The 18,637-nt window shown below is 34.2% G+C and overlaps 2 protein-coding genes across 4 annotated transcripts; one reads left to right on the forward strand and one right to left on the reverse strand.

The window, feature by feature from the left end:
* Positions 1 to 10,854: 10,854 nt before the first annotated feature.
* Positions 10,855 to 13,031, forward strand: LOC108754022 (ceramide-1-phosphate transfer protein). Its single transcript, XM_018496029.1, has 4 exons — positions 10,855 to 10,982; positions 11,465 to 11,673; positions 11,780 to 11,955; positions 12,033 to 13,031. The coding sequence occupies exons 1-4, from the start codon at positions 10,855 to 10,857 to the stop codon at positions 12,153 to 12,155; spliced, it is 636 nt and encodes a 211-aa protein (XP_018351531.1). The 3' UTR covers positions 12,156 to 13,031.
* A 148-nt stretch (positions 13,032 to 13,179) lies between these two features.
* On the reverse strand, positions 13,180 to 18,440 carry LOC108754020 (solute carrier family 28 member 3). Of its 3 annotated transcripts, none has more exons than XM_018496026.1 (12): positions 18,105 to 18,440; positions 17,796 to 17,852; positions 16,947 to 17,109; positions 16,679 to 16,850; positions 16,434 to 16,599; positions 15,431 to 15,625; positions 15,113 to 15,274; positions 14,518 to 14,611; positions 14,279 to 14,438; positions 14,030 to 14,198; positions 13,608 to 13,947; positions 13,180 to 13,371 (listed from the first exon to the last, which is right to left on the reverse strand). In XM_018496026.1, the coding sequence occupies exons 1-12, from the start codon at positions 18,132 to 18,134 to the stop codon at positions 13,283 to 13,285; spliced, it is 1,797 nt and encodes a 598-aa protein (XP_018351528.1). In that variant the 5' UTR covers positions 18,135 to 18,440; the 3' UTR covers positions 13,180 to 13,282. The 3 variants fall into 3 exon arrangements, with proteins under 3 accessions (XP_018351528.1, XP_018351527.1, XP_018351529.1); XM_018496025.1 differs by having other exon boundaries at positions 13,608 to 13,974; XM_018496027.1 differs by lacking the exon at positions 13,180 to 13,371 and having other exon boundaries at positions 13,764 to 13,963.
* Between the last annotated feature and the right edge of the window lie 197 nt (positions 18,441 to 18,637).

The raw sequence follows: 18,637 nt of genomic DNA on the forward strand, positions 1-18,637 counted from the left end.
TTTTAATTTACAATTTCACGGTACGATTTAAAAATTATTTAAAACTGTCAAATATATAAATTGCGACGGATTGACATTGTTGGCATAAAAAAGTGTATGAAGTATTGAAACATTTTTCTCACGTACACAAAATCTCTTCTTTTTTTCTGAATAAACTATCGTATCCCCACAACACTGATGTTCAACCACGGTCACTGATGGGCTCGCTCGCGAAAAACTGTATTGTCAGTTCGGCCGGATCACCTCCTAGTGATTCTCCACGCAATATGCACCCGTTTACCGGTCCGTTAGTCACGACCTTTCGCGCTGCAGCGGCACTTTGATTTTCGGGGGTGTAAAAAAGGTAGATCAACGAGAGGGCGATAAAGCGGTGATAGCGAGGCGATCTAACGGGGGGGGAGGGAGGAAAAAAGAGGTGGGATGCGGATAACGCGGGGGTGCGCCCGCGTTGTAGAGCGAAGGTAATCACACACGGTTAGCACATGTTACCCGGGGGGCAATTCTCGAAAAAGGCCGCGAGTCGTTCCGGACGACGTCTTATGAGGGGCGAAGGGGTGCGGGGGTGGAAGAGAGATCTCAGGGCCCCCGATGGATCAGGGGCTCGAGGGGGGTCGGAGGGATGTCGGAGACGATAGAGGCGGCGCCGGAGGCGGGCCGCAGTTTTTCAGGAGTTTGCGCATGCGGGTACTTTTATTCCCCACCAGAGCCGTCACCACCGCCTTGGCGTTCTTAGAAGCTTCTTAGGGTGAGTTTTGTCCCCTGCGAGGCGCACTCCACCTACTCACCCACTCACACCGCCGCACGGTTGTCGCGGAGGAGTCGGCGGATACCTCGGCCCGTCTGACTCAAAGGGTTGTATCTATACTAGCTGCGACGCTTGCGATAAGTTTCGAATGGTCTTGTAAGCATTTTTTCGAGGTTACACCTTTGTACTTTCAAGACAACTCATTAATTGTAAAATTGGATAGATCGAGTTATTTGGTAAAGCACGATCCGTACGTAGCATTATCATGGTTACGACTTTCTTATTTAGGTGACGTTTTCTACATGCAAACGATGCGAGGCTCTTAAGTCTGTCTAATGGAGGTAACGAGATTATCGAGAGAAACCAACGAGAGTAGCGTTAAGGAGTTTTCGGTCTGGAGGTAGCGGAAATCGGATTAGCAATGAAACGAGTAATCGGTACTGGGGCTTCTTGTCAGTCTTTTGCGCTGTCGAACATTGTGCCTCCATGACGAGATCCATCACAATGAGAAACATTCGATAAAAATACGTTTAATCCATTTTTTTTTATTGTACCATTCTCGCAAAACAGATAATATTTGTGAAACAGTTGTCTGAAAATTTCTAAAAGAATGATATAACTGAATTTGATTTAAATTTAAATTATTTAATATAAAATAGTAACTTTGAATTATAATATATATATCGTTTTTGCCTCATTGTGTCCTACAATAAACTGTACCTTATATTTGTTTAGAAAAGTTGCAGAAAATTTCTCGGAATACAGTCAAAGAAGTTCCTCGAAGAATTCTTTCGTGTAAGGATTCTCAAAGAATTTATTTCAAGGAAGGAATCCTTTCGGGTCAGTCGTGTCGTGATTTAATTCTCGCGCTTTTCTGTAGGCATCAGCTGTCTGCATCGAGAGGAAAATTGGCGAAGCAGGAGTCCGCGGGGTGCGAGAAATCGGGTTCTTAAGCAAGGGTAGCAACGCGACGAGCACACACACACACACACACACACACACATACACATACGTACTCACACCCCCATTCGGGAATGGTGAAAGCCAAGGAAGAGAGAAAGAAAGAGAAAGAAAGGAGAGAGAGAAAGAGAAGGAAAAGGGAACACGGCAGGAGCTCCGTAACGGAGAAAATAAGAAAGCAAATTACCTAGCAGTCACCTACCCTCGGGGGGGGTGAGGTGTCGATATGACATGTAGGGAGAGAAAGAGAGAGAAAGAGAGAGAGAGGGAGACCCACTGGTGGCAACCCCTGGGGTTTATTACAAGGGTGGAATCAAATACACCGGGTGTCAAAAAATGAAATGCCGCCCTACTGCGTTCCTAACCAACCCCCTTTTTGACGGGAGGATGAGATCATGGTGAGTTACGGAAGAGAGAAAAAGAAAAGCCGTGATAGGGTGAGATCACCACTCTTCGCGAATAAAAGATCGCAGATATTTTTTTCCTTCAACTTCCCATATGCTCCAGATATTTAATTAGATATTAGGCAGGAGATTCTTATCTATATTTTGCTTTTAAATTGTAACATTATAGTTATTTGCTTGCATAACACACATTGAAATTTAGAAAAGTTAATAATTAAGCATCTTCAGATTTTATAATAAATGGTTCACATTATATACATTAATTGTTTTAAATTTGACTCTTATATGTCCTTTTATTTTCTTGGTATTGTTAATAAGAGTCCTTTATTTTAATTTTATTTTTGAAATTTACATCTTTTCTATTGTACATATTTTTCTGTTTCATAAACTTTTGTTTTTTTATATAAATATAGTATGTAGGATCGTGACTTTAGTTGAATGATTGCTTTCCTTTATGAAACAATCGCGAAGGGGTAGCACGAACCCGATGCGACATAGTCACCCCATTTGCCAGCTTCGCGCTCTTGTTTGTTTCGTAATCTTTAAGATCGGAAGGGTTCGAAGTATTCAAGATGATGCGAAAATATTGTCAAACTTGATTTTGTCGAATTTTTCATGGTTTACCAACAATCAAGTTTATCATTATTTTTCCTTACCGTCATTGATTTATTATTTTAGCAACGGTAGAAAATAATAAAAATAGTTTTATCCATATAATTTTTCTGATACGATATCGGGATTATAGTTTCAATAATTTGGACGATATATTTCCCGTTCGCAATGGAAGTTCTTACAGAAACTGCCTTCAGAGGGAGAAGAAACGTAGTAGTGATTAAATATTATGACCGGCTCAGTCTTCCGCGACGCGATGCCTGTGGGAGACGTTACTTAGCGTAATTAAAGGATCTCTTTGCCGAATATCTATGGGACAAACCGCGTGCCAATGAAGATCTCTGTCCTAAATCATTTTCATAACTAAGGCGAGACCGAATATTGCACAGGTTCTTAGAAATTATATTACTAAATATGATGAATACCGTCGCGATTGTGCATACATAATGAATATTCTTTCTTATTAATTCTTATTAATTTTATTGCCATTATTTGCTAAATATCTAGATTCATTTTTAATAATTATAATGTAATGTGGCGCGTAGACGTTTGCTAAATCTTGAAAATAGCAGATGTCCTAAGCAAGACGTTTGTCTTGGATGATGTATGATGAAAATGTCTTGTACCTATCAAGTAATGTCTTGTCGAGTGCAAGTACGAGGAAACGACGAGGGTCCGTTAGTCGCAAGATGACTCGTCCGAAGGGTAAGCGTTCCGCTTGTTCCGTCACTTTCATCACGGTACCTTCTAACTTTCTCATTGTTTCCAAGCAACCTACGATTAGCGTGATTACATGAAGTCTTCCATTTTCATGAAAAATTATTGGATATGATTTATAAGAGCACATAGAAAAATGTAAGCAGTAAGCGAATCGATAAGACAATAACGTAAGCAGCAAATAAAAAGTAGCAAATAAAAAATGTTGATTTGCTTACACTTTCGTCTTATTGTTTATGAAAATTTGTATGCAAACTCATTGCACAAATATCGCAAACTCTTCGAATTTATTGCAATCACGTGTAAACAAATAAGAATTTATACCTATAAATTTTATACATTAATTATAAAAGATAAATAATATATATATATACAAAGGTTATTAATTTAATGCATTTATAATAATCTTAAAAATTATATTATTACATGAGAGTATCAACCGCAGAAGCGGGTTATAGCTGCTTCAGAAACAGAATCTCCTCTTAGGATAGTTTCATTATTCTGCCCTTCGCAATCGTCATCGCGTCTGACCAAGAACAACCCTAGAGAGCTACGGTCCAGAGGCTGTCCCAGGGTCATTTCCATTTGCCCCTTGCAAAGTGGAATCATTTCCCAAGAGTCTACATTCCCCCGACCTTCGAGTTCGCGTGGCACAGCTGTGCTGGCCAGTAGTCCTTTCTTCTTTCATTCAACCGATGAAGCTAGCTTGGTCGTAAAAATCGATCATCGATTTTAACTCTCTTGTTTATGAAGAAATATGTCTCGAAATATCGTTTTAATTTCCTAAGTGATGATTGCTTAGTATTTTTTAATTATTTTCATTGATTGATATTTATAAAAACTGAATCTACACTTTGAAAGAAAAATTTTCAGATTATATTTCTACTAATAATTACGTGATAATTACTAATACTATGGTTAGGAGCTCCATTTTTATATTTATTACTGCTATAATATTAGTAATAATGATTATATTTAGAGTTCTACATACAAAAAAATATATATGATTATCGTCTGAAAAATGATTGTAATTTGATAGTCTTTTTCGAAGGGGTCAATCATATATTCTTTTCAGAAATATCAAAAGCTCTTCTCTCAGTGTACACGAGTTAATTCATTCTATCAAAATCTTGAAGATAAAGCTATCGTATAGCTATTCTTTCTTACAACCTCTATTCTGGTTTATGCTCCGGTGGTTTCATCAAAGGCAGGCTTCCACCCGGAACTAACTACTAATGTATTTTCAAGATCTTATGTAGTCGACTTATGATCGCGCGATTTACATGGAAATAGATACGTAACGTTTTTTTTTTTTAGTTCGCTCGGCTATTTATTTGAACTTCGCATTTATACAAAAAGTTCCGCATTCCGCGATAATTATATTTCACGATTTAACATATAAAAGTCGCGTCTTAATCTCATGACAGTTTCAGCGTTGTAAAATCAAAATGGATAATCGAACGAAGAAATTCGATAGCTAAGAAATTCTCCCAAGTTCCCGACTAGTTTCGGATAACATGGTCGTACGCTCGTGACAGTTTATCAAATTGCAAGGCTGCCCTCAGTACCCGTAAAGGGATGTAAGGGTCGTAACGTGGAACGAGGTTTGAGGGGGTAGCTTATTAGAGCCGCGACAGCGACCCCGACTCCACCTTGAAACCTCCGGCCAACCGCCACCCTGCCAGAGTCTTACCACCTTGCTTCCTTCCATCTACCCTCTTCTACCACCTGTCTTCGACGCTCCCTCTGCCCTCTTTCGTCGCGATCTTCTCATCTAACCAGTTCACGACCGTATAGTTCAAGCTCCATGAAAAAGATTGTCCGTAAAAGATCGTATGGAGACTAAAATATATACTTAGTGTTCCTCTTTAATCTTCAAAGAGATCGAACTATGAAAAGAATCATGTTTTACGTGATCGGAGGACAATATACGTGTGGGGATTTTAGATATACGCGAAATAACTTTAATAACAGTTAACAGTTAGATATGCGAAAAGACTGGACATAGAATTTATACCCTTTTCGGTCGAGAACTTGAATCAAATATCTAGTTGAAAGTTCTGAGAGAGGATAACCTCCTGAATGACAACAATGAGGGATATATATCGATGCGCGATCCCAAGGGATGTGTAGTTTCTTACGCAAGAACAGGACCGCACACGGTCTGATTTTGAAAGACGCAGAGCTTCCTGCTTCTCTCTAGAGGGTAGTTTTAAAATTCAACCCCATACGGAAGAACTCGAGGGACATGTGTTACACGGCACTCATATCAATTTCGAAGATCGATATGAAGCATAGCGTTGTGGAAGATAAGTATTGGTTCCTAATGTCTTATATATTGAAAGAAACGATGTTGCTATTCTCTAAAGTAATTAGATTTATGAAGTATTAAAAGTTTTATGATCTCGTTAATGCCCAGAATGAAATAACAAACGCTTCTCTCTGTAACGTGAAAAAAAAAAAAAAACTCCGATTGAAATACCAGCGATTCAGATCAATGCAGTTATCCGGAGTCAAAAATTGACAACATAATTCTTTTCACGAAACGTTTTTATTTTCCTGTTTTCCAATTAATCACCTCCATGCACAACAAAATCATGGATTCTAGGTTACGTTCGAATGCATGTTGTGCATATCAGAAGCGGCTGGCCACGTCGCGCTAATCGTATCGATCGAGCACTCTTAATCCATTAATGAACTTCCCAGGCTCGTTTTACCCTGGGTATCCGGGCTTTTCGCAGGCGCCGTCTGTATCTGTTACATCCCGCCGTACAAGTGTGCGTACGTATATGTGAGAGAGTATGCGCCTTTACTTCACGTACGGTCGCTGACAAAAGTTTCAATTATAACTGTTTCAATTACTTTGTTTTTTTTTTTGTGGTGTGTAGATAATTTTTAATGTCTCACTACACTTATACGTCTTTATTGTACAATACCATGGTAAAGAGAAATTAGTTAATCATATATAATGCATTGTTATTTCAAATATATCGAAAGCTCATAAATTCTGAGACAGAAGATGGCTCTTCGAACGTAATTGTATCCTCATTATTTACTTTGCAAATTAAACTTTGCATTTTTTTAATGCATTTTATTTCTCGAGATCAACGGCGATGATTATCAGCACTTTTGGCTACGACTTTACAAGCGTACGTATGTATTTGTATAATGCGACACTTTACAGACTCTTGTTGGTTGACAGTGATTTTCCACGGGATACAAAACTGTCGTTAGACCCTTTTGCGAAAAGGTCTGTCTCCAACCCTCATGTACGCAGTTCACCTAAAACTTTTCCTACGAACCGCACACGAGGGTGTAACGCTGTATAGCGAAGGGTTAGAAATTTCTCATTGTTCCTCTTTCCTTCCGCATCTTTCTTGCATTTATGTCTGATGCTTTGCTAAAATTTAGAATTTCTCCTTCCTTGAATGGAAATAATTGCAGGAGATTGTTATAGCACCTTAATGCAAAGTGAGGCAAATGTAAGATCGCAATCGCACTTTTTTGTCGATGCTCGATCACATGTGGACAATATGAACAATAAAAATTATATATCTATATATATTTTTGGCGGCTCTTGGTATTTTCTGTATGCAAAGCTATGAAAATCGCCCGAAATTCCTTTAACAGAACCGCCAAACAAGCGATGAGTCTCTCTCACGCCGCCTTCATCCGACAACAAATTCCTCAAATATTTATCTGTCTTGCACCCTCGAATCTTTCTAGTACGTCGCCCCAAACGCCACTTCCGCTTCGTACTCGGCGAATGTGTCAATTCTGACGCCTATCGACATATGACAAACACCCTTCTCGTCTCCCGCTACTTTGTCGTCTTGTCGTTTCTGACATGCCTGACAATCGGGACAAAAGAACGATGTGAGAGGGAGAAAGTTGAAGGCGAAGATACAGCGATTTCGACATTCTTTTTTAAATAAGAACGTATTGAAAGTCAATCAGTTAAATTTATATTTTGGTTAATATACTTGTTAATCCACAACTGAATACATATGTTTGGTGACCTTCGAACAATTTCTTACATAATATAATTTTAAATAGTATAATGATTTGGAATAATTTTATGTTACACAATCTTATTTTTCACAGTTTTATTTCGTTTAGGTAAGCTAATTATCGTACTATATTTATGTTAAGTTCAAATATTGCAACTTTTTATAGGTAAAAATTTGAAAGCTTCTAAAACTGTAACAGAAAACATTTTAGCGAGTCCCAATGACCCATATATTTTTTTAACGTCACAAAATATATGTATTTCTATTACGGTTAATATAGTTTTCTTAAAAATCAATTAGCCAGTAAGAATTTCGATTGTTCAATATACATATTCTTAATTTAACGACAAATTACGGACAACTAGTGATTTACTCGTAAAGAATTTATGCATAAAAAATATGTTCTAACCGCGAAATTAAAAGATTTCGTTTCTGATATGTCCGGCCCATTCCAAGTCCTAAATCTTCTATATCAGATAACGGAATGTCTGTCGATTAAATTGAATGTTCGTGACATGTTTCACGCAGCACCGGCTGCATGCAATTAATTTATTTTTCCCCGCTCGAGCGTTAATTGTTAAACTTAGATGAGCGGTCGTCGACGATTCCGCAGTTAGACTTCGAGATGGAAAGAAGGAGACAACTAGCTGCTAAGAAGAGAGAAGAGAAGAGACAAGGATGCGACCGGACGTTCAATGTGGACAGGATGAAGAAAGACGAAGAAGGATGATTGTACGAAAGACGACGGGGAAGAGTCGAGGAGGGTTGCTGCCTAGGCCGACGGCAGACCGAGACGAGAGAATCGAGAAGTTCCGAAGGGAAGCGGGAAGCCAAAGACACGGCGCGACGGATAGATTGGGTTACTGAGATAATTAGAACGATGAGCGATGCACGCCTCGTTGAACGATTCTTTTTAGCCGGTCGGTGGTTGGTTTCGTGTTTTCCAGAGAAGCGATAAAGTGCCGCCGAGGGAAGATACGATCACCGACCATGTCCAGGAATCACGAGAGGGTACGACGCGTTTCCTCGTCGATAAGTCTCAACAACGAAGATATTACGGCACCCTAGTGACATATTTTTATGCGCCGCAGCTACGACGTCGTCGTGCGATTGGTCGTTGAAGTCGGCGTCCCCGTGAGATCGCTTGACCGGAAATGTGTTGCCGTCGTAAAAACATCCACGTTTGTTCGACCGGAATATATTTATTGCGATTTCTCTTGCGCGAGCAACGTGATATTCCTTGGCAATCTTCTCCTCATCGGCAGAAACTTTTGGAAACGCGATCTACTTAAGATGCATCGTAACGCTGTACAAGCAAATCCGTTATCAGAAGCGAAGATCTGCTTTTCCTTTCGACCTCGCACAGTTTTCAGATTACGAGCCTCTGCGCACGACGTCGCGCTTGACTTTACTCTATTTGCGTTGAGGGACATCTGAATATTTAATCGGCTCTTCTCAACCAACCCCGCCTCCTTTGCTCCTCCGCAAACCCCGCTTCTCGTCCGCGACTCTCAGTCCCGGTTGCGGTGAATTATTTAACGCCTGCAGGGAGACCAGTTATCTACGCGAACCGACGTGTCAGCGAGATTTTAGTATTGTTTGTTTATTGTTTCTCTGTCACGTACGCTATCAATGACTGTGCAACTCTCGGAGCACCGCTGTGCCATGAATTGCATTAATATGCAGTATAATAATAATACTTGGAATAGGCCAGCCATGTCAGAAATTCAATTTATCGCACAGTTGAATGTATGATTAAATTAAATAGATAATTAATTGAAGAAACAAACTGAAGAGTGAGAATAAAGTAGAATATCAATTTTCATTTGGTGTATTCTTTTAACACGTATGATTAATTTGTACATATTTAATATTTGTAATATAATATGATTATATCATAAGACATCATGAGATTATATCAAAATTTATAATTATGAAAGAATTAACAATGATGATTCTATTGTGTTTTGTAGATATTTAGAAGAGAAAAGTTAAGCTTAATTCTGTCAGCGCGTATTTTTATCTCATTCGTGCATAGAAATGCTGAAATATTCCGGTCCAAATAAGCCGAAGACGAGGTGGCAAGATATTTGCAGGAGTTTCCCAGTTCCCCTTGTTGAAACCAAATCGGTAAATGCGACATATTTGTCGATTGTTCGACAAATAGAGGTTGGGAGTAAATAATGTGTAAACACAATTTCTAAGCTATGTATTGAGAAACGTAGTCTTCAGCTACGCACGTACATTTTACACATGTTTTATGAAAACATCAAATGTGATATATTTACATGACAGAAAAAAGATTATTGAATGAATATATTTCAGAAATATTTAAATATAATATATATATATTTTTTTTTGTTTATAATATAAAGTGTTGCTTAATTTGAATATATAGTGCTTCACAATAATTTTTCGAGTGTAGCGCTTCTCGTGGAGAATGACGGTACCACAGTCGGCGTCTACGTTCGAACGTATGTTGCTTAGTGAAATTCCTTATTTCTCGTCTACTGGTAATGCTCTTTTTCTCTGCATTATTTTTGCATGATAGAATTTTATATTCAAGATATCTGACATAGCGACTTTATGAGAGAGACACTACGATAATTTCTTTTGCTGATATATATATATTTAAATATGTCCTTATCATTGACGTTACCTTCTATCGCCATCTTCCTTTTTCTCTTCATTCTTTGAAATTTTCTATCTTTAAGAATTTATTTTAGTATCATAGATATTCTAGAATACACACGGCAAAATTAAGATAAAAAATGTTTTCTATAAATCTAGGAATTAATTTCATGGTGTTCCAAAGTGATCGCCTATCCTAAGGTATATCCACCCCATCTAGCGTTGCTTGACTTTTGCGATCGTATGGAAACTGCTACTTCGATAATACATGAATGTTAACGACTGTATAATTGTGAAGAAATATATTCATATATATTTCTTATGACTCAGTGAAACATTTTTTATACACTATACCAATCCATGTATAATTATCGTATACATAAATTAATATTTTTCTAAATTATATATAATTATATTCCTGTTATAAACTTTGTTTAAGGATATTGATATAATAATGGTATGTAGTGATCTGTCGATGTCTCGAGAATCATGTTTATTTGTACACAGTGTAAGTATCATATTTGATAAAATAGAAGCATCTTCCTAAGCATATGTATGTGCACGTGGTATAAGTAGGTATATGTATATTTATATGTGGATTATGTTGTGCATATATTCGTAAGTATGCACATGGATTTGAAATCCCTACTTCTTATCACGTGACCAATTTAGTTCGTTCAGATCAGAGTCCTATGACAGGCGGCGCTTGTTGCAAATTTTTTCAAGAGAGAATTTGGAGTAGTTTGGACTCTGATTGAATGCAATAATTCCTACGATGGCGGAGGGGCCAGAATTAAATTTCTTTGATTTGCGAACGGTACATGATCATTTTGATCAAGCTCTCGTGGAAAATGACGATATTGATCTAAAAGCATATCTGGAGGCCTACAACGAACTATACAAGTAAGTTGGATTGCTGACTTGTCATAAAAACATAACCTTATTATGCACAGACGTATTCAAATTATTATCTGATTTATTACGGTTGATAAGCAGTCTTAAGACATCTTTGCAACATATCAAAGTAAAACAAATAATTGAAGGCAAATAACGATTCGATTAAGTAATTCTTTATAATATTGTATTAAAAATATTTACATTATATATCATCTTATATTGTTTTTATCCAAAATTTAATAAATAAAAATTTGAATCAAATATTTATAAATAATATGTTATATATTGCCATTTACACAAATATGTCATTATATAAAAACTGTAATTCTTTGATATTATTAAGAGATTCAAATTTTTTACTGTTATCATTTTATATTTGCTTCATAAATTCGGCAAATTATTTATATTATCTCTTATCAATTTGTGATATCAGATTTGAGATTACGATGTAAGATTTGTGTTTTGTAACATGCTGCGTGCACATACAGATTTTTTCAGCTGATGGGCAGTGTCTTCAGCTTTGTCTCTTCTGATCTGAAACAAAAGATAGATATCTTGACTGAATTAAAAAATAAAGATGCTCAGAATTATATGACTGTTAAATCTATGATTGAACATGAAAGAGAAAACAAACTTTTAGAGAAAGCCGATTTTGTCAATGGCGCACGTACTTTATTGAGACTTCATAGAGGCTTAGGTATTATTATTAGGTATTATTAGGTATAATTACATTATGAGATTTTATTTATCTCTTGATATTGATTTAGAAATTGACATCTGACTTATATTATTTGGCCCTCTAGATTTTATTAGGGAATTTTTACAACAACTGGGTGATCTCGCAGATATTGAGAAAACGACTTCTTGTTGTCAAGATGCATACAATAAAACTTTGGCCAAGCATCATCCATGGATGATCAGGAAAGCTGCAATAGTTGCAATGTACACTATGCCTAGTAGGGAGATTTTATTCAAAAAGGTAAATGGCAGAATCATTTTAGGACTATGAAGTAGTTGATATATTGAACAGGTATAAACTTACATTTATCTCCTCAGGTTTGCGGTGAAAATGTTCAGCGGAATATAGATGTTTTACCTAAAATGTTGGAGGTGACTGCCGACGTGTTTAACCGCACTGATAGCATTTATGAGACTTATCAGTTGCATGCTCTACCATAAATGATTATAGAAAATGAAAACGATAGTTCATCTACTTTCGGCTTTTCGAAGTATTACATGCGATCATTCCACATTTTCGAGACATTGTGATATTACTGCATTGCGACATTTATATCGTTGCGATATTATAGGTTTAATATTCTTAATTAATATACAATAAATAAACAGGAGCTTATTTTTGGGGGGAATTTGTATTTCTTGGTAATTAATTGATGTAGGTAAATAATTATACATACAAAATAACGTACAAATAATGGCACAAGTGTACAATAAGTATATCACATTATGTAATGTGACTTTGTCATTTTAACTTATAATTAGTATATATTATTAGTATATATTATTGTGCGCGGAATTTTATTAATTTTATTAGAAAACATTTTGAGAATTTTAAGCACGACCATATGTATGAATACATCAAATACGAAAGAAAGCCATGATTGGTCAAAGTTGGATGTTTCAAATAATACATTATATATTAAATTAATTTATTTCAGATATAATTGCGAGCCAATAACATTCGATTTCAATACATCGGAAAGTTGAGAGGTCCCAGGTTGGAATCCTAGCTGAGGTAATATTTTTCGCAATAAGTTTCTTATTTTCTTTCTTCCTTTCTTTCTAATCTAATTTATTAAGAGGGGAATATATTAAGAGGGAATTATAAAATAACAAAATGAATGTTATCGGCTCGCAATCATATCTGGAACAAATTAATTTAACATAAGAATATATAACATATTATTTGAAACATCCAACTTTGACCGATCATGGCTTTCTTTATCGTATTTAATTTTATTAGGTTTAAACGTCGTTTCCAGTCAGGATTGGTGATTTCGAATAGTACGCTACTTATAAGTTGTATTTTAATGTTTATAAAAATTACTTATAAAAAAGATATAATAAAATTTATTTGCGTCTCCTTTCATTATTATTTCATCTGAAATACTGTTAACAATTATATAATTTAACAATTATATATAATTATAACACTTATAATTACTTAACAAAAATAGTTGTTTACTGTCATTTCTTCTCAAAGAAATAAAAAAAAATATGAAAATGCGAAATTTTAACAATATGTGTAATATCACTGTGATATAATTTCCTAATTCTGATGTAACTTTTTAAATTAACGAAGTTAATGTCGAAGTGACGTTTGACATTGTTATATTGTCTGAGACAGATAATATTGAAGTATCATCGAGTAATACACCTGAAACAAAATGAAATAAATTGTGAAATATAAATGTTTGATGCAATCATTACAGAACTTTTATTCTAGAAGATTAATTATTTATTTTGAATATTAAAAGTTTTTAATACTTGAAATAAAAATAATTAATCACTATTTTTTAGTATATTAAATTAGCTAGCGTTAAATTGGATTTCTATAAAGGAGCTGAAACTTGAGGAAATATAACATGTTATGAATTTGGATTCCAACTTTACCGGCGATACTAGCTGTGAGAAAACAGACGGCGCTACCAGTAACGAAGGCTCGCACAACGACTTTCGTTACTTGCTCTTTCTTTTCTGGCATCAAAGACGAATACAGGCCAACCTGGATGCCAATCGAACTTGGATTCGCGAAACCGCAGATCGCGTATGTGGCTATCGCTTCCGATCTTCCGTATATTCGACCCTGCTTTATCAATTCACCCATCCTTTGATAAGCGACTAATTCATTGATAATTGTCTTCATGCCTATCAGCATTCCTACGTCTTCGCAATGTTCCCAAGGAACGCCCATCACCCAACTTAGTGGCATAAATATTTTTGCCAATATAATCTGCAAAACTATAATCCTAAAATTTGCCTAAAACCATATATTTTTATAAGCTGCGAAGATCAGCTTTGAAAAATTGTTTTACCTCGAGACTCAGTTGTTCGTAACCAACCAGACTGCCGAACCAAGAGAGTATTCCATTTAAAAATGCGATAAAAGATACAAAAGCTACGATATTTGCGATTATACCCAAAACGATTGGGATCGCAGCTAATGCACCATTCGTTGCGGCATCCAAAATACTATTTTCCGATCTAATTACAATTCATATTTTTACCATAGCTGTTATTAAGACAAATGATTTGCAGAAGTTTCCGATTTATGAAGCACTTACGATTTTTCAAGCTTGATATTTTCGGATTTTGTGAAACTTCGTTCAGTTTCTGGATAAAAGAGCTTGGAATAGGCTAAAGAAGTTGGTGCAGACATTATGGAAGCGGTTATTAAATGAGCCGGTTTAGCACCAAATGATATATAAGCGGCTAATACCGTACCTGTAATGAGTGCAAATATGATTAGAAATTGAAATTTAATGCCAGTGACATATATGTGTGAAATGTATGTGACAGAGACCAGAAACTGTAGAAAATCCCGAACTTAATACAGCATGCAACTCCGAGGAAGTCAATTGATTGAGATATGGTTTAATTAGAAGAGGGGATTCGGACTAAAAGACAAAATAAATCAGCTTTAAATTGAGACTAGAAATATTTTGCGAGAATATAAACGAATTACATTAGTTTAAATTATTTTCATTCAGACACAAGATTCATGTTTGTTATAAATGTTTAGCTACTGAAAGTGGCGCATAAGCTAAATTTCATTCTCACATTACATTTCAAAATAAAGTTTAATGTGAAAAAATTATTTTTTACAATATTTGAATTTTTTTTTAAAAAAGATTAATATTTTTTTTTTAAATTCCAATTAGAAGTCATGAATATATTGTTCATTAAAATAAATGTTTTTAATTTCAATATCTTATTTTTATAAGAAAATTTCAAATAATCTCAATTGTTTTGGAAATCTGATGTGCTGGTGAGTTTGTGGCATTGTTTTCAACATCTAAAAATCCATAAGAAGTACCTTGTCTTTAAAATAATTTAAAAAATATTTTTTGTAAACTAATGTTATTGTTTTAATTATTTAAACATTGCAATAATATTACCATTCCAATGAAAGGATTAGCAACAGCAACGAATGACTCACACAGCGTTGTACTCATTATACTTTGCAAGACCCATCCTAGTTTCATAATAATCCATTGCATCGCACCGAGATAACACATAATTTGTACCATGAAGTTGAAGAAAAAGATTACGGGCACGACCTAATGGATAAAGAATGGATAGTTACTACTAATTTATGACAGTACAAAATTAAAAGAAAATAATTTTACTGGTAAACGAAGCAATGTAAAAATTTCTCTCAATGATAAAAATAAATTGTTTTACATTTCTAAATACATTACAGTAAATCAACTAACCGTAAAGGCAAAGACTCCTTTGTTAACAATGTCTTCTGAGAATACAAACTTGGAGCCAGATCTAGCGTAATTCAAGAAAGTGGCCACTTTGGCAGACACACATTGGAAAATATTACGACCAACAGGCCATCGAAGAGTAATAAGTCCAAGTATAAATTGTAAAATCATTCCCCAAATGACAGGTTTCCAATTGATCTGTATATATTTAACAAGATTGTTAAAATAATTGAAAAAAAAATGAGAAGAACTACACATAGCTGAATCATTTTACGTTTCATTAAAAAGATTAAGTCACTCTAAACTTATACTTAATAGAATAAAATATTATAAAAATACCAATGCGAGCCAGCGCAGTAATTGTTGTACAAATTTATACATTAATAATTTGTTACAAAGTCATCGCATACGTTTTGACCTTAGATTTGAGTCCTTTTAGGGATTGAAATGTATGTGATAATTTTGTAATTAATTATTATTATTGTATAATATATGAATTTGCGTAACAATTACCGTGCGGGATCATTGACATTTTTGTAATATTATCTATTAATTTATTTTTGTAGTTTTAACTTGTTTGGTTATAATTTATACTTAATTTTTTAGAGTTTTTGAGTTTTTCTTTTTTTTTCTGGAAAATAGAATATCTTGAATTATATGTTGCACAAAAAAAATCCGCGCAAACAAGAGATCCGCGTGTATTAAGTATATTAGACGATTTAATGAAGTGGGTTAATTCCAGCGGAATTGGCGACGCGTCTATCCACATGCCTCTAGTAATTTTCTCCGACAACACTCGTGTATGTCATAATAATTGGAACGCGTTTAAGCCGATGCGACAGATGGAAATAATTATTACTAAAATATAATAAAATGTAAAAAAAAGTCCATGAATCAATTATTCTCTCGTAGATTTTCTTCAAGCGATAAAAAAAGAAATTCATTAACTTAAGAATGATAAATATGATCGGAATATTAGAGATTTATAGCTTTAAGATTTACTTGCCTGTCCTGGATATTTAGAAAACACCCAGCCTAATACTAATAAGATAATAACGCCAAGAATACTAATTAGCCTGTGTCTGGAATCGACGGTATCAATGATAAGAAAAATAATGATGGCTATGAGTATAACTAAATAAACTATTATCGCTCCGATGCGCGTTCCATATCTGGAAAATTTAAATGTTGGCAAAAATTGCTTATAAATAATTTCTATTATTCGAATTAAGAATAATGTTGATATTTTACTTGGTATTTTGCAAACGCTTCAAGGAATTTGTTGCTGGCCGGCAGCATTGTAAGATGTATTTGCTAAGATACCGTTTTACAATCAAAAAGTAAAATAAACCAAGATAAATTAGTCCTGTAAGTATAAGTAGTAAACCATAGCCTTCGCACCATTGAAAATCACAATTTTTTTCTAAAAAAAAAATGAAAAAATATCGTTATATAATTTTGTAAATTTTATCAATTAATTAGTCAAAATTAAAAATTGTATGGAGACAAATTAACTTACGTTGATTTTCCCAATATATACTAGCAAAGACTATGTAGGTTATGAAAAGAAGATTCAAAATTATTAAGCCAAACGTTTTAAAAATTCTTTGATGTTTTGAAAGGTAAGCATGGACTGCGTTGTTGTTGATTGCCCAAGGATTTTTTTCTTCACAGTTTGCATTCTGTGAAAACAATATGTTAATATTAAATTATAATTTGAATTATTAGTATGTTATTTTATATAAATTTTTAACCCTAGTAATTTGGAGTTACTATACTGAGAGAAAAGACCCCAATAAATTTTAAGATATTTTCAAATCTTTTGAAATTAGTCCAATTAGTTTTCAAATCTTGCATCACATTTGAGTTTCATAAATGTTTCGACAATATTTTGTATAATATTTCAATCTTGTAAAATAATATTTCTGCAATATTATAGAGCAACATTTTATAGTAAGATTAAAAATCAAATGATATTTGGATCATTAAAGCGTGGATCATAATATTATAGTCCTGTTGTGTAGTCATTAAGATGTCAGTGAAAATAATGTTTTGTGGATGTGATATATTGTGGATTTGATTTATGTCTAAATAGTCATGTGAGGACTAAAATTTACCGTCGTTTAAATGTCATTTTGTTATATGTAGGTATGCTTGAGAATTACTTATTAACTGCCGGGGATTACTTATTAACAGCAAATTATCCAATTTTCTGTTCGTACGACAGACTTAATATATACTACACTTATGGTATGATTATTATTCTCAATTGCTTATGACGCAGAAATGTGCTTGAAACTATAGATAAACAATCGAGAATTTCAAACAAAATTCCTTTGCAGTGATAAAATGAAAACGATATACTTACCTGATATGTAATAGGTTCGCTTTTCCGACCATCTTCTAACATATCTAATTGATTTTCCTATTAATAAAAAATAATAAACTTTGTTTAATAACATTGGACGAATATAAAAGTTAGAAGAGAATTTATAAAAAAACACATGTTTTAAAATATTTAATGTAGATAATACGCAGAAAAAATATATTCTGTCGAATATATTTTGATTTTGGATAATATACAATAAAAATGTATTCTTGAGTATTAAAAAAAAAATTCACTGATTACGATCTACGAATTATTTAATAAAACTTATTAATAGTAAAATAAAATTACTTCGAACGCCTGGTTCACCTGTCCAGACATGTCACATTGCCTTTCACCACACTTTATTATAAAGACATGCACATATGTCTTCTTTTCGACACTCTTTCCGCTATACTGACGCAAAACGGAAGAATGTGTTTTTCAACGCGTGTAAGAAAATAATAATTCTCGTATACTTTGTACTAATCTCATTGAAGTCTTACAAGTAGATAACATTGATAACAGAACGCCTCATAAAACTTCGATCGTAATTTGGATATAGATAATCGGTATTATATTTTTACAACTTTTATGTATCAAAGTCACACAAAGTAATATAGTTTGATTAATAGTCTGAAATTTTCTCAAAATGATCTCCAATTGCTTTTCTAATTTGAAAAACTGATAAAAGCTGATAACTTTTGCTATTGATTTATCATAACTTCAGTATCAACTAATCAGATTATCTACACATTGACATTGACGTTTCGCGATAAATACTTAATTGTATGACTTAACAAAAAATCGATGATATTCAAAAAAAAAAAATATATATATATATA

The sequence above is a fragment of the Trachymyrmex septentrionalis genome, unplaced genomic scaffold (genome assembly GCF_001594115.1).
Source record: "Trachymyrmex septentrionalis isolate Tsep2-gDNA-1 unplaced genomic scaffold, Tsep1.0 scaffold74, whole genome shotgun sequence".
In the NCBI taxonomy this organism is placed as follows: Eukaryota; Metazoa; Arthropoda; class Insecta; order Hymenoptera; family Formicidae; genus Trachymyrmex; species Trachymyrmex septentrionalis.

What these genes read in the sequence shown, in the direction of transcription:
- LOC108754022 (XM_018496029.1), top strand. Translation starts at nt 10,855, where the DNA reads ATGGCGGAGGGGCCAGAATTAAATTTCTTTGATTTGCGAACGGTACAT. An exon ending in GAGACTTCATAGAGGCTTAG is followed by an intron (nt 11,674 to 11,779) that starts GTATTATTATTA and finishes TTGGCCCTCTAG; the next exon opens with ATTTTATTAGGGAATTTTTA. An exon ending in GGGAGATTTTATTCAAAAAG is followed by an intron (nt 11,956 to 12,032) that starts GTAAATGGCAGA and finishes TTATCTCCTCAG; the next exon opens with GTTTGCGGTGAAAATGTTCA.
- LOC108754020 (XM_018496025.1), bottom strand. Translation starts at nt 18,134, where the DNA reads ATGTCTGGACAGGTGAACCAGGCGTTCGAA. An exon ending in AAGGAGTCTTTGCCTTTACG is followed by an intron (nt 15,275 to 15,430) that starts GTTAGTTGATTT and finishes TTTATCCATTAG; the next exon opens with GTCGTGCCCGTAATCTTTTT. An exon ending in AATATCAAGCTTGAAAAATC is followed by an intron (nt 14,199 to 14,278) that starts GTAAGTGCTTCA and finishes AATTGTAATTAG; the next exon opens with ATCGGAAAATAGTATTTTGG.